Source organism: Delphinapterus leucas, chromosome 15 (assembly GCF_059928025.1).
Source record: "Delphinapterus leucas isolate spDelLeu-1000000601 "Yukka" chromosome 15, BTC_Dleu_Yukka2, whole genome shotgun sequence".
Classification (NCBI taxonomy): domain Eukaryota; kingdom Metazoa; phylum Chordata; class Mammalia; order Artiodactyla; family Monodontidae; genus Delphinapterus; species Delphinapterus leucas.
The window spans coordinates 21362758-21377442 of record NC_143143.1 but is presented as its reverse complement, the minus strand read 5'-3'; the positions used below and the strand labels follow the sequence as shown (position 1 = coordinate 21377442).

The 14685-nt window shown below is 41.9% G+C and overlaps 1 protein-coding gene across 2 annotated transcripts in view; it reads left to right on the top strand.

The window, feature by feature from the left end:
• METTL9 (methyltransferase 9, His-X-His N1(pi)-histidine) overlaps positions 1–2752 on the top strand; it is a 45209-nt gene extending 42457 nt beyond the window's left edge. Inside the window, exon 5 of one of the 2 annotated variants that reach the window (XM_022588562.3) lies at positions 504–2752. In XM_022588562.3, the coding sequence (XP_022444270.1) occupies positions 504–706 (203 nt within the window). In that variant the 3' untranslated portion in view covers positions 707–2752. Of the gene's footprint in view, positions 1–500 lie in introns of both variants that reach the window. The other variant, XM_022588561.3, reaches the window with a different exon arrangement.
• Positions 2753–14685: the final 11933 nt, after the last annotated feature.

The window sequence follows — 14685 nt, the reverse complement described above, 5'->3', positions numbered from 1 at the left end:
CTTCATTAGCCTGTTTTTATTTTCAGCCTGATAAACCTCTCTAGTTAATATGTTGCATAATTTTACTACACTAGTGGCATTTTCTAGCATTTATCCAAAACCGTCTTTCAAATTTTACGTGTTACTCTCTGCTTCAATATTCCAGTGTTTAATCAGCGGTTTTCCAAACCTATTAACCATTACACACCAGTCAGTCTGAGGGAGGGTGATGTCCAAAACTGTCAGAGAAAATAGTAGTGTGGGCTTTGGGTCCAGTTAAACCAGGGATTATGTTTCTGCCCCAGTGTTCATTAACCTTGTAGGCTGGGGCATGTGCTTCAGTTCTCCTAAGTCTGTACTTCCTCTCTTTGTCCTACTGCTGGGTCACCTGGGAGATGATTCATCAAAGCACCCAGTGCTTGGCACATACCAAGTCCTTAGCAAATATTGTTCTTCCCCTCTTCCCTCTTTAAATAACTTGTTTGTTCAAGAATTTAACTTAATGTTTTTATTTGTTTTAGTAGGTGGCAAGTGGGATAAACCATCAGAAATTTTGGAAATCAAGGGACAGAATTGGGAAGAACAAGTGAATAGTCTGCCTGAAGTTTTCAGAAAAGCTGGTTTTGTTATCGAAGCTTTCACTAGACTGCCATACCTGTGTGAAGGTGACATGTATAATGACTACTACGTTCTGGATGATGCTGTCTTTGTTCTCAAACCAGTATAAACACGTGGAGCTTGAAATTTTCACAGTCCACCCCAAGAATGTATGCTCCGGAAGAGGGTCTGCGTTCTCAATTATGCGAAGGGAGGACCTTTGGGGACTGCCATTCTAAATATCATGTAGGAATTTTAAAAGCCAAAATACTAATTATTTCTTTGTAGTGTGTAAAAGGAATGTTTTTAAAAAACAAAAACCCAACTCTTTGAGGATTTTTATTAACTCTTTACTCAGTAATGCAGGTCACACTCTGATTATGGAAGATATTTTTTATACTTAATTGCAGTAGGGACTCATTCCCAGGCAAAGCAATAGTCATGACTTCACATGGAACCAATAAATATGGATTGTTTTTAATAAAATGAAGACTGGCAATAAAACTGTCCATCCGGTTGCAAATATTGGTTATAGGATATAGCCACTGATACTCTTTCATGTTTAGAAATTCTATCATTATTCAAGAAAATGTTTTTAATCATGCTAATAAACTTTTTTGGAGATGACTTTGGCATCATGTTTGAGTTAATATAAGGCTTCCCTAGCATCTTTCATTGCTTTGGCTTCAGGGGTACCCGAATAGTAGCAGTATGTGAAGGATGCAGTTGACTTGAATGTGCGGTGAAGGAAGGCTTGAGACGGGGGTGGGGTGCTTACTGCAAGGTGTGGTGAACATAGGCAACCCAGACGAACCCTTAGAACAACCTCATTCAGATACAGTACTTCGAGGACCACTCTCACTCCCTAACTCATGTTGTTTTCGGAAGTGCGGAACACTGGATTCTGACTTTGTGGTAGCTTCTGTCCTACATTCAGAATTTTGTTTTTTCCGGACAGTCTCAGGTTCTCAGCATTGAAACATTCAGTTTTGTCTTCTGACAAAAATGCAACCTAAAAATGTTTTAATTCAGCTTCTTACTCTGTACTTGTATACATCTTTCCCAGAACTCGGCTCTTTCAAAATCCTTAACTGAGTTTATCGAAATCCTTAACTGAGTTTAGAGTTTGCCAAGAGTGTGGTTTGAGGAAACCATGTCAGACTCATGCATTCTAGAATCAGCAAGTGCCTCCAACTATATATCCAGAAATGTTGCAATGAGGAACTCATTAGCAAGATCAATAACCATTATGGATGTTACAAAGAGCAGAGCACTTAACCCAGAATCTAAAATCTCAGTAATAACAGATGCCAATTTGAGATCGTGGCTATTAATATGTTATTCTCACAACTTTATTTCTTTTGTCAGCCAGGTGTTTCATTAAATATTCTCATTCATATGCTCATAGAAGTTATCAGATCAGCACATTTACTGCAACACCTGGGTATAAAGGAGAATTAAATCCTTGAGAAGAATGACTTTATTATTCATTGAGAACAGCATTCCCATGTCCTCACACCAATATCTTCCAATGTTATTGTGTAGTCATAAGAGTTGGGTTACGTGATTTATGCAAAAGTGTTATTGGTGTGTTCTAATGCTTTTTTCCAGGAATTCAAATAAGTGAAGTGCAAATACTTAGCACCTTAGATTGTAAAAATAGAGGAAATGAGTAAACTTAATGTAGTTCTTGTACAGTTGAGTTTTGCTTCTTTATAAACTGTCATCATCAGGGGTTACTATTTAGACTGCCGAGCAAGAGTGCAAGAGTGACGGATGTTCAAAGAGGCAGGCTGCTCCAAAGTGTTTCATAACCTTGAAATCCAGAATTAATTTGCGAGTCTATTTGAAAAACACACAACTCATTCTTTAGCCCCCAAATCAGGGAAAGCACATACATTAATTTATTTCAAAGGTAAAAATACTTTCTCAAAATCTGAGGTTCTCTGAAAGCCAGCTTCTCAAAAGTGCGTGTTTTTTTTTTTTTTTGGTGAAAATTTAAACCAGCAAATCCGCTCACATTTCATGCCTGGTCTTGAAAGTCTTGATGGTGTGTCACCATTCCACTAGATGGCAGTGTTGCTTACTGAGTGTCAATGGCTGTTTTTTTCCCTAAATGGAGTCATGTTTTTTCTTTTTTCTCCCCAAAATACAATAAACTGCCTTCTTGTCTACACCATTCCTGTGTAAGTGCTTCATATCAAGTTAAGGTTGTACTAGAGGAATTAAGAAGAGCTCTATTTGTGGTCAAAGCAAGCTAACCAGTTGACCTTAAAGGTCACAGAGAAAGGAAATGCAAGCTGCACCTGTGAGTCAAAGCTCTTTGCACCTGCAGTTGTAAGCCCCTTGAGTGTTTAGACTACTGATTTCAGGGAAGGGAAGGGAAGGGAAGGGAAGAAGACACAATAGCCTTAGTCATTTCTCCCTTGTGCAGAGCTGTTAAGAGAGACAGTGTATTTTCTACCCTTCTCAATGTCGCATCAGTTTTTACACAGTTGACCTTTAACAGAAAAGAAGCCGGGCTGCGAAAGAAAGTAAAACTTAGCTGTTTCAAGTCGTCTTTCCGAGTAAAGCTTTGTTTTCACTTAGTTCTGAGTATAGTATTTAAATAGACTTATAATGAAGCAAGATGCTTTCATCAATTGCTTCCCGCTGCTTGGTTACTGACAAAAGTATTTCATGATCGTTTTTCTCTAAAAGCTACAGCACCTTCAACAGGGGCTTCTAGTGGCTAAAGTGACCTACTATGTTTGTGCAGATGCCTAAGTACCCCCCAAATAAGCTTGTATCCAATGCACCCGTGTTGCAGCTGGAAGCTGGTGGACCGAGCTAGGGTTGTCCCGGCTGAGCTGTGCTGCCTAGGAGTCCACCGAGCAACAGCACTGGGCTCGTAATTGACTTGAAACAACCGGGATGCTCACTAAGTCACAGCTTATCAAAGATAGAAAATCATGAATTGGCAGAAGGAAGTTCACACTGTGTCCATGCTAAGATCTAAGTGAAAAAAGGCACCCAGGATCATTAAGGAAATATTACCGCAATATAAAATTCAACAGCCTGCCTTTTTACAAGTAGTGGATGATGAGACAATAGCTGGGCAACAGTGAACGGCACAAGAAAAACAAGTTCATATCTACCGTAGCTATATAGGTGTTCATATGTTTTGCTGCTTACCTTTATCAATTCTAATACATTTGTATTGTCTGTCTTCTATGTAGGAGTTGATTCTAACTTCTTAGTTGTCACTTGCTTTTTAAATTTTTATTTTAAAATGAACTTTTATTTTGGAATAATGTTAGATTTCAAGAAACCTTGCAAAGATAGTACAGAGGGTTCCTGTATACCCTTAACCCCCTAACGTTATCTTGCATAGAAGCCACGGTATGTTCGTCTAAACTAAGAAATTAACATCAGTACACTACAGTTAAGTAAGCTACTGACTATTGCAACTTTGCCCATTTTTCCATTAATGACCTTTTTTCTGTTCTAGGAGCCAATTCAGCATACCACATCCCATTTAGTTGCTTACTTTTTAAATTGTTAGTGTTTGCTGACACAGTACCATTATTTATCTTTTCCTTCCAATTTTTTTTTATTGTAAAAAGCACATGAAATTTACCATCTTAACCATTTTCAGGTGTTCAGTTCAGTGGTATTCCGTACATTCATATTGTGCAACCATCGCCACTATCCATTTTTACTCTTTTCATTTTGCAAAACTGAAACTCTGTACCTATTAAACACTAACTCCCCATTCCCTCTTCGCCCCCAGCCCCTGGCAATCACTGTTCTGCTTCCTGTGAATTTGGCGCTTCTAGGTAACTCATATAAGTAGAATCATACAATATTTGTCCTTTTGTGACTGGCTTATTTCACTTAGCACAATGATCTCAAGGTTCATCCATATTGTAGCATGTGTCAGAATTTCTTCCCTTTTTTTTTTTTTTTGGCTGTGCTGCGCTTTTTTTTTTTTTGGCTGTGCTGCGCGGCATGTGGGATCTTAGTTCCCCAAACAGGGATCGAACCCACAGCGCCTGCAGTGGAAGCAGGGAGTCTTAACTGCTGGACCACCAGGGAAGTCCCTCTTCCCTTTTTAAAGTTGAGTGATATTCCATTGTATGTATTTTGCTTATCCATTCATCTGTCAATGGACACCTGGGTTACTTCCACCTTTTTGTTATTGAGAATAATAACAAAATGCTGCTATGAACATGGGTGTACAAATAATCTGTTTGAGTCACTGTTTTCACTTCTTTCGGGTATATACCCAGAAGTGGAATTGCTGGATCAGATGGTAATTCTATGTTTAATTTTTTGAGGAATTGCCATATTGTTTTCCACAGTGGCTGCACCATTTTACATTCCCACCAACGGTGCACAAGGGTTCCAGTTTCTCCATATCCTCCCTAACACTTGTAATTTTGTATTTGTCTTGATAGTAGCCATTCAGTGGATATGAGGTGGTTTTGCGTTTCCTTGATGATTTGTTTTTACAGTACAATTTGTACAGCATTGGGTTTCATTTACTAGTAACTTGCACTTTATAGCTTGCTATCTATATTGATATCAATGAATTGGAATCAGTGTCCACTGATACCAAAGTACTTCTTTTTAGTTATGAAATTTCATACTTTTGGAAAATTAGGAGAATATTATTACATAACTAGAACTTAAGATTTCCCTCTGGATTTTAGAGTCAATATGCTGTATTCACATGAATTAAATACTAGTGTATTTTTGATGCAAAGCCATTTAAAAATTACTTTCAGTAAGTGTAAAATGAAAAGTAAAGATCCCCTTTCTCCACCCCCAAATAAATGACCATGTGAAACTGGAATGTCTTATTACAGACCTGCATTTCTTAAATTCTGGAGAATAATTAAGAACAGGTAGAATGCCCAAATGCTGTTTTCTTATATCCTGTTCAGGAGTCAACACAGAATATGGGTTTTAAATGCCTTTGAACCCTCAACACTTTTCAAATGGTAGCGTTGTGGTGTTTGAGAATACATTGGCAGTCCTTTTTATACTCAGCAGAACAAAAAAGTTTTCCCTGCCCTTGATTTTGCCACCTTGTTTTTATTATTTATTATTTATAAGGTGGCTGTGACTGATTATAAAGCCCTACTGGTTTTGGCATGTTCGTTATAGAAAAAGTAGAAAATACCGACAGGTGTAAAGAAGAAAATGCAAGTAGGTTTTACCTGTATCATAATCTTAGAGCACCACTGTTAACGTTTTGGTATATGCCCTTCTAGACTTTTTTACATCCATATATGTACCCACACATACACATTTACAAATTAACATTAAAATTTTTGACAATAAAAAGATACTTTTATTCTTCCGAGATAAATCATGTGAAACTCATAGACACCTATTTTCTAAATCAAAAATTGACAAAGGATGGAAGACATTTTCTATCATTTAGTGCTTGAGAGCAAGATTCTTGTTTAAAGGATTAAACCAGGAGCCTGGGGATAAAAGGATGTTTTTGAGGATGCTGATAAATATTATAACTATTTTTAAAATAAATTTATTTATTTTATCGTTTTTGGCTGCCTTGAGTTTCCGTTGCTGTGCGCAGGCCTTCTCTAGTTGCGGCAAGCGGGGTCTACTCTTCGTCGCGGTGTGCGGGCTTCTCATGGCGGTGGCTTCTCATGGCGGTGGCTTCTCTTGTTGCGGAGCACGGGCTCTAGGCACGCAGGCTTCAGTAGTTGTGGTTCTCCGGCTCTGGAGCGCAGGCTCAGTAGTTGTGGCGAACGGGCTTAGTTGCTCCGCGGCATGTGGGATCTTCCCCGATCGGGGATCGAACCTGTGTCCCCTGCATTGGCAGGCAGATTCTTAATCACTGCGCCACCAGAGAAGTCCCACAACTATTTATAAATAATATAAATATTACATTAAAACCATCAGATGAGCAACAGAGCAGTACAGTTGGCCATTTCTGAAGAGGATTTTGCCACTGACAAAGTAATTTTGCATTACACAAAGTAATTTTGCATTACACATTTTTAAAAAGTTATTTTTTAAAAAAAATTTCAGGCATTGAGATGTATTTCATTAAATGTAAAGGATTGCAAGGAAATCTCTAGAGTTCACAATTATATTTTCATTAGAAAAGACAGTTATTCATAATTTCACCATGAAAACCTAACACTTCAATGTATTTCCTTTCTGTTTTAATACAAGTGCATATACATATATTACTTCATATTTGGCTTTTTTTGGATATAAAATGATTTCCTTGTGTTTCTATTGTACAGTCTTTATTAATACCCATTTAAATAGCTGTATAACCCACGAAATTGATGTAGCATAGTTCACATAACCATTTCCTTAATGGTGAACTCAAGTTGGATCTTTTCCTACCGCCCCCACTCCTTCTTTCTGTATTTATATGTAATGCTGCTGCAGTAAATATTTTGGTGCACAAACTTTTTTACTTCAGAGGATTTTTTTCTCCTCATATAAATCTGGCCACGTTTACTGACCTAGGGGTCTGAATATCTTTACGGTTCTTCTTCCCCTTTCCCTTCCTCTTCTTCCTTTTCATCTTCTTCTAAAAACCTTTTTATTACAGAAAATTCCAAGCTCACGAAAAAGAAGAAAACAGATAATAATAACCCCTGCTCAGGCTGCAGCGAGTATCAACACATGACCAGTTTGTTTCACTCAGATTCCTGTCACTCCTTGGTCCCCGTTATTTCCACGTAAATCCCAGACATCATATTTCAGGTTTGCAAATATATATCTGCAAAAGATAAGGACTCTTTAAAAAGAGCCATACTGCAATTGTCACACCTAAAAAACCTAACCATTAAATATCCAGCGACTACATTGCTGCAGTTGTCCTATCATTTTTAAAATAGTTTGTTTGAATTCAGATCCAAATAAAGTCGCTACATTGTAATTGGTGGATGTGTTTGGAGAGCCCTTCAGCCTCTTTCCTCGCTGCTGTCTCGGAGAGGGGCGAGGGAGAGCGCGTTTTCGCCTGCGTCTTGCACGCTTCGGGATTGTGACCCCCCGCTGCGCTCGGTGCCCGGGTTTCCGCTCGGGCCGCCGCTGCCGGGAGGTGGGCGCGGTTCCCACCGCCCGCGCGCTGGACTCAGAGCAGCCAAGCGGGGCACCGCAGGTGAGGCGCGGGCGGCTGGGGAGGACCCCGCGGGGCCAGGCGCAGGGACGCGGGCGGGCGCAGCTCAGGCGCTGGGGTCGCGCGGCGGCCAGGAGCTCGACGCGGGCCCGGTGCAGGGAAGGGGGACAAGGTGTGCGTGGGCCGGCGGGTGACAGACAAAGGAGAGGGGGCAAATGGCGGATTCAGCGGCTTTAAGGGCTCGCGGGGGCGACGGCGTCATGGGAGGGGGTGGGGAGGAAATGTCCAAGAAAGGGATCCGAAGCCACTTAATAATAGTGAGAAGAAGAAGAAAATGATAATACCAGGAGCAACAACAATAGCATCAGTAATAATAATAGCTACTATTCATCGAGTGTTTATATGTCCCACGCTGGGCTCAGGTTTTTAAACATATTTTACATATAAGGAAAGTTCTTTGCATAGTTTACATATTTTATCTCATGGCTGTTGCGAGCAAGAAATGAGAGTATTCAGGAAGAGCATAGTACTGACTCTGCATTGCATAAATTGATGAACTTTAGAAATGTTTATACAGTCTTTCGGAGGGAGGTACTATTGGCATCTCCATGGGACAGAGGAGGAAATGCAAGCTCAGAGAGGTCAAGGAATTTGTTGAAGAGCACACAGCTAGTAATGGGTGGTTTAAATGAAAACGGGGGCTTCTATCCCGTAGGTGGCACCTCCCACCTGGAGTTTTAGGTTCAGAGTTACTGAGCAGAGGCTGGAGAGCAGAGCCAGTATGTGCTTGGAATCATTTAGCTCTGGGTTTGGGACCTGGCCCTGCCACCTACTAGCTGTGTGACCTCGGGCAGGTCACTGGACCTTTTAGAACCCGTTTCCTCGTCTGTGAAATAGAAATAACAGTAATATTTGCCTCAAAGATTCTGCAAGGATTGAGAGAGGCAATGTGCATAGAGGGGCACGTGCTTTGTTCTCTCTCATTCAAAAGTTGCTACAATTATGATTACTAGGGAGTCCCGCCATTTGCTTGCTCTGTGACCTCTGCATGTCCACTGAACTCATCTCTGAGACCAAGTAAAGTAAACCTTCAGGGCTGGTGGATTGAGTAAATGAATTGGTCCGGCAGATGGAAGATGCCCAGTGACACCAGCATCCTCCTGTCTCTTCTTTTATCACAGAATCCCAGGCCTTCCATTTTGCTCTCCTGAGACTAAAAGAGAGGAAGGGGAATGACTGTCCAGAGTCTCGCTATCAGTGACAGAGCTGGGACCGGCACTTAGGCCTCATGCCTCTAGTCCAGAGAGCTCTTATTCCCTTGAGTTCTACAACCCTTGTGAGCCGGGCAGTTCTAACGCCACGGTTTGAAATAAAATCCAAATCCAGTTCAAATAGCCTGGTATTCTACAAACCAGACAAGTTAGCCCACTTTGCATTCATAGTAATGAAAATAGTCTTGTGGGTTTTTTATTTTTTATTTTTTTTTTTGCGGTACGCGGGCCTCTCACTGTTGTGGCCTCTCCCGTTGCGGAGCACAGGCTCCGGACGTGCAGGCTCAGCGGCCATGGCTCACGGGCCCAGCCGCTCCGTGGCATGTGGGAACTTCCCGGACCGGCTCACGAACCCGTGTCCCCTGCATTAGCAGGCGGACTCTCAACCACTGCGCTACCAGGGAAGCCCTTGTGTTTCTTTTGATTTTTGTTTCTGGGAGAAAATCTCCAAGATAGTGTCTGTAGGTCCGTATGTATGTGTCCATGATACAGACCTTAAATGGAGCTGCTTTGCAGACAGTAAAACTTCATGTACTTTTGAATTGTCGGTTTGTGTCTGGGATGGGATGCCCCAGCGTTGGGGGAGCCTCCTAGCATCTTTGCAAGTTTCATGGAAGATGACATGTCTCTCATCCCCTGGGTGACCAGCTCATCCTGTTTTGCCTGCACCTTTCTGGGTTTTAAAGCTGAATCCTCCCTGCTCATCCAAAAGCACGAGGTGTTTTAGGAAACCGTGTTCATTTCAGGTTTGTGGTTATTGTTGCTGGTTTCATTTTGAGTTCCTTCAAAGCAGTCCTTGGTTGCCTGATTTTCACCCATCTGCTGGGAGAGGGCCTTTAGGTGGGAAGAGGGGCGGGGTGCGTGGAGAAAACTATCGACCCCCAAATCGCCGTTGCCCAGCTCAGTCCTTTTAATCCTCTTGGCCGAGCTCCTGAAAGAGAGTGACCCGAAGGGCTTTTAATTAAAACCAAATCCCATCCTGGCGATGGGCTGGGGTTTCGTTGGAACGAAGACTTTATGTGCGGTAGAAAGTGGGGCATCTGTTTCAGTAATTGTAAACCCCTTGTATAGTTAATAGGGAGACTGTAGCAATAAGCACAAGAAGCCTCATTGTCTGGGAAACTGGAGAATTGTGAATGAGGCCAATGCCCCAGGGCAGCTGACCAAAGGGAAGGGAGAAAAAAGGGCCAAAGGTTCCCCAAAGCCCCCCAACCAGTAAGAGTTATTATGAGAGTTGAACATACCAGCCTGCGGGGTGGGATTGATGGAGCAGAATGTGTCTACAAAGTGCTTTGGGATCAGGTTCGCTCAAAACCTGTTAGGATGCGCTGCTTTTGGTGTCTGGAGGTTTCAAAAGTTTCAGTTTGTTTTTGCCCTGGGCGGTCAAGTGAGCATACCTGTTTCCAAAGTTGGTTGAGAAGTCCCCTTGGGGGATAAAGAATCTATTTGCATAACAAGCCAGGCAATAGCAGGGGAATCTGTATTAGAGGGTGCTGGGGCGCCTATAATCTCAAGAAACCATGGGTGTGCACTATGGTGCAAGTTCCCAAGGGGGTGGCATCCTGTGACTGAAGTGGGCCTGGGAGTCAGGCACCACCCTCACCTGTTCTCCTACCAGTCCTCTGGCCACTCCTCTCAGCCCCCTTTCCCAGTTCCTTCTTATCTCTCCACTTTCTTTTATGAAAAAACACAGTCTCTCTCTCTCTTTTTTTAAATTTTAAAATTTTATTTATTTATTTATTTTTGGCTGTGTTGGGTCTTCATTGCCGCGCGCGGGCTTTCTCTAGTTGCAGCGAGCGGGGGCTACTCTTCGTTGCAGCGCGCAGGCTTCTCATTGCGGCGGCTTCTCTTGTTGTGGAGCACAAGCTGTAGGCACACAGGCTTCGGTAGTTGCAGCACTTGGGCTCAGTAGTTGTGGCTCGCGGGTTCTAGAGCACAGGCTCAGTAATTGTGCATGGACTTAGTTGCTCCGCAGCATGTGGGATCTTCCCGGACCAGGGCTCGAACCCGTGTCCCCGGCATTGGCAGGCGGATTCTTAACCCCTGCACCACCAGGGAAGCCCAAAAAAACAGTCTTTTTGTTTTGCTTTTTCTTTAAAAAAATCATTTATGTGGAAAATTTCAAGCCCATATAAAGGTAGACACAAGAATATAATGGGCCTTATGTACCCATCACCCAGCTTCAGTTGTCAACTTGTTTCATCCATCCCTATTTCCTCCCTCCTGTATTATTTTGAAGTCATCTCAAATGTCACATTTCTTCTGTAAATATATGAGTGTAGCTCTAAAAGTGGGCTTGGCAAACTTATTCAGTAAAGGAACAGAGAGTAAATATTGTCGGCTTCGTGGGCCACACAGCCTCTGTTGCAACTTCCCAGCTCTGCCGTTGTAGTGTGCAAGCAGCCATAGACGATACTTAAATGAATGAAATGGCTGTAGTCCAATAAAACTGTATTTATGGACACTAACGTTTAAATTTCAAACATGAAATTTTCACGTGTCAGGGAATGCCGTTCTTTTGATTTTTCGAAACTTTAAAAATGTAAAAACCATTTTTAGCTCACGAGCCACACAGAACCAGGTAGCCTTTGAATTTGGCCCTTGGCTTGTAGTTTGCTAGCCCCTTGTAGGAGGTCATCGAGAGGACGTGACCGCCTGTTGACCCTGGAGCTGGACTTGGGAATCAGAGCCTCCTCACCCCTCCCCCATCCTTGGAACGTACATTCTGCTCACTATTCCCACAGTGGGAGCGTTTTCAAGGATGCAGCCTTGACAGAGCAGTGTGTTGTTGAGACCCTCTGGACAGTATACATGACTGAGCTCCATTAAGGCCTCTATAAACTTTCTATATTCTGGGGGGCGGGGGTGGGGATCTTGCGGCCCCTCAAGGCAAGCTTACTGTATAGCACAGGGAAGTCTACTCAGTATTCTGTAATAACCTTTATGAGAAAAGAATCTGAAAAAGAGTGGCTGTATGTGTATGTATAACTGAATCACTTTGCTGTACACCTGAAACTAACACAACATTGTAAATCAACTCTACAATGTAAAATAAAAATTAAATTAACAAAACAAAACAAAAAATCCCTCATTAAAATATGTAACGGCGACAACAACAAAGACAGGCATCGTAAGTAGGTTTCCTTGCTTATTACACCTGTCCCCCACCAATCTTCCTCGGTCTCCCCTTCCCCTCCCTGTATGGGGGCCAGTGTGTGAACCAACATCCCTCCTTTAAAAGGTAAGTACTCCTTTAAAAATATAACCGCATTTCTGTTATCAACAGTATTTCTTTAAAATCTTCAGATAACCAGTCGAGGTGCAAATTTCCCCAGTTGTCCCACAGCCTTTGTTTTTTACGGTTTGCTTGAATCAAGATGCAAATAGAGTCTGTATGCTACAAGTAATTGTTATATCTCTTAAGTTTTTTAAGTTCCTCCGTGTGTGTGTGTGTGTGTGTGTGTGTGTGTGTGTGTGTCTGTGTCTATTTCTGTCTGTCTCTTTGCAGTATATTTGCTGAAGAAACTAGGTTGTTTATTCTGGGGAGTTTCCTACAGTTTTGAGTTTGCTGGTTGCACCTGGTCTACCTAACATTTTAACCAAGGAATGCTTGGGTCTCAGTCCTTGAAACTTACCCACGTCTCCCTACGCTCACTTTCTTGTTGATCTCATCCAGTGTCCTGGGTTCAAGTATATGCTGACTGCTCTGCATAGATAGCTCCAGTCTGGAGCTCTCCCCTAACTGCAGGCTCAAACACCAAACTGCCTACTTGCTTTCTCCACTCGAACAATTAATAGTCTTCTCAAGCTTAGCTTGTCCACATCTGAGCTCCAGGGCCTCTCCCCCAAACCTGCAACTCCTACGGTTTTTCCCATTTCTCACCCCTCTAGATGCTCAGGCCCAAATCCTTGGAGGTGTCTGTGACTTCTCTGTCTTTTATTCCTCACATTCGGTCTATCGGCTGCACCTTCAAAATACCCCCAACCACATCTCACCGCCCTTACTGCCATCGGTGACTAAGTCATCATCATTATCATCTCTTACTGCTCTCTCTGCTTTAGCTGTTGCCCTCCTTCAGGTTATTCTCAACACAGCAGTTGGTGTTATGGAGCCAGTTTTTTAAAAGTCAGAGCACAGCTCTTACTCTTGTGCTAATATCACTTCAGTGGCTCCCATCTCCCTCCAAGTAAAAGTCAAGTTGCTAATGATGACTTAACCTCATCTACTGCTCTCATCCTCTTGTGATTTATTGCATATGTAAATTGCATTCCTAATGTCAAGGCCTTTGCACTTCTGATTCCCTTTTTCTGGAACATTCTTTCTCCAGACTTTCCCATGAGTTGAATTTTGAAAACATCAGTCTGGCTTATTTGTTTATTTAATAAACCCATATGTAGAGCTTTCTTCATGCCAAGCATTGTTCTAAATGATTTACTTCATTAACTCATTTTATCCTCATATGACACTATGAGGTAGGTACCATTTATTAACCGCATCTGACAGATGAGGAAATGGAAGCACAGAGAGATTCAGTAACTTGTCCAACATCACACAGCTACTAAGTAGCAGAGATGAGATTCAATCCAGGCAGTCCTGCTCCACAGTCCATGCTTTTCCTTTCTCTTTTGCAATCAGCTTCTGTGAGGTATAATTTATATTACAATAAAATGCATCCATTTAAAGTGTAGAGTTTGATGAGATTCAATAAATGTATGTACCTGTGTAACAACCACCAAAATCAAGGTATAGAAATGTCGCCCCCAAAGTTCCCTTGTGTTCTTTTGCAATAAATTCCTCCCGCTGCACCCAGTAGAGTCCCAGGCAACTTATTTGTTTTCTGTCACTGTAGATTATTTTGCCTATCATGGAGTTTCATATAAATGAAATCATGCACTATGTACTCTTTTGTGATTGGCTTCTTTTGTTTGGCATAATGTTTTTGAGGTTCATCCATGTTGGTGCATAAATCAGTTTATTCCTTTTCCTGAGTTTTTTTTTTAATCTTCCATGTCTCTCCTTTACATCTTTATCCTTTTCTCTACTTTCCTGAACTTACAGAATATATTTATAATAGTCATCCGGTCTACTGATTTGATCTTCTGTGTCATTTCTGGATCTCCTTCTGTGGACTGGGTTTTTTTCTATGGTAACCAGCCATATATTCAATTTTTAATTGGATGCTGGACATTTTGGATTTACATTTCTGGATTTTGTGACACTCCTTTAAATATTGTTGGGTTTTGTTCTAGGATGCAGTCTAGTTATTTAGAAACAACTTGATTCTTCCAAGGCTTGCTTTTAAGCTTTGTTAGGGTAGGTCCAGGGCAGACTTTAGGGCTAATTCAGCCTATTACTGAGGCAGTACTTCACTGAGAACTGTCCTTGATGCTCCATGTATTTGGAGGTTTTCCACTGGTAGTTGGGAATTATTCTCCACCCTGGGTGAACTCCAGGGATTGCTCTGCTTATTACTGGTGGTTCTTTCTTCAGCTTCAGGTGGTTTCTTACATGTATAGGCATAGACAGGCCAATATTCAGCCAAAGACTCAAGGGACCCTTGTTCAAATCTCTAGAACTTTCTCTCTGTGCAAATCCCTCCTCAAGTAGTCTTCCCTGTGGATTCTAGTTGCCTTGATTTCCCTAAACCCCTACTCTGTCTCCTCAGCTCTGTTGGGATTCTCCTTCTGGTGCTGTGGTCTAGAGACCCCAGGCAGCGAGCAGGGGCACTTACAGAAAAACCTCAG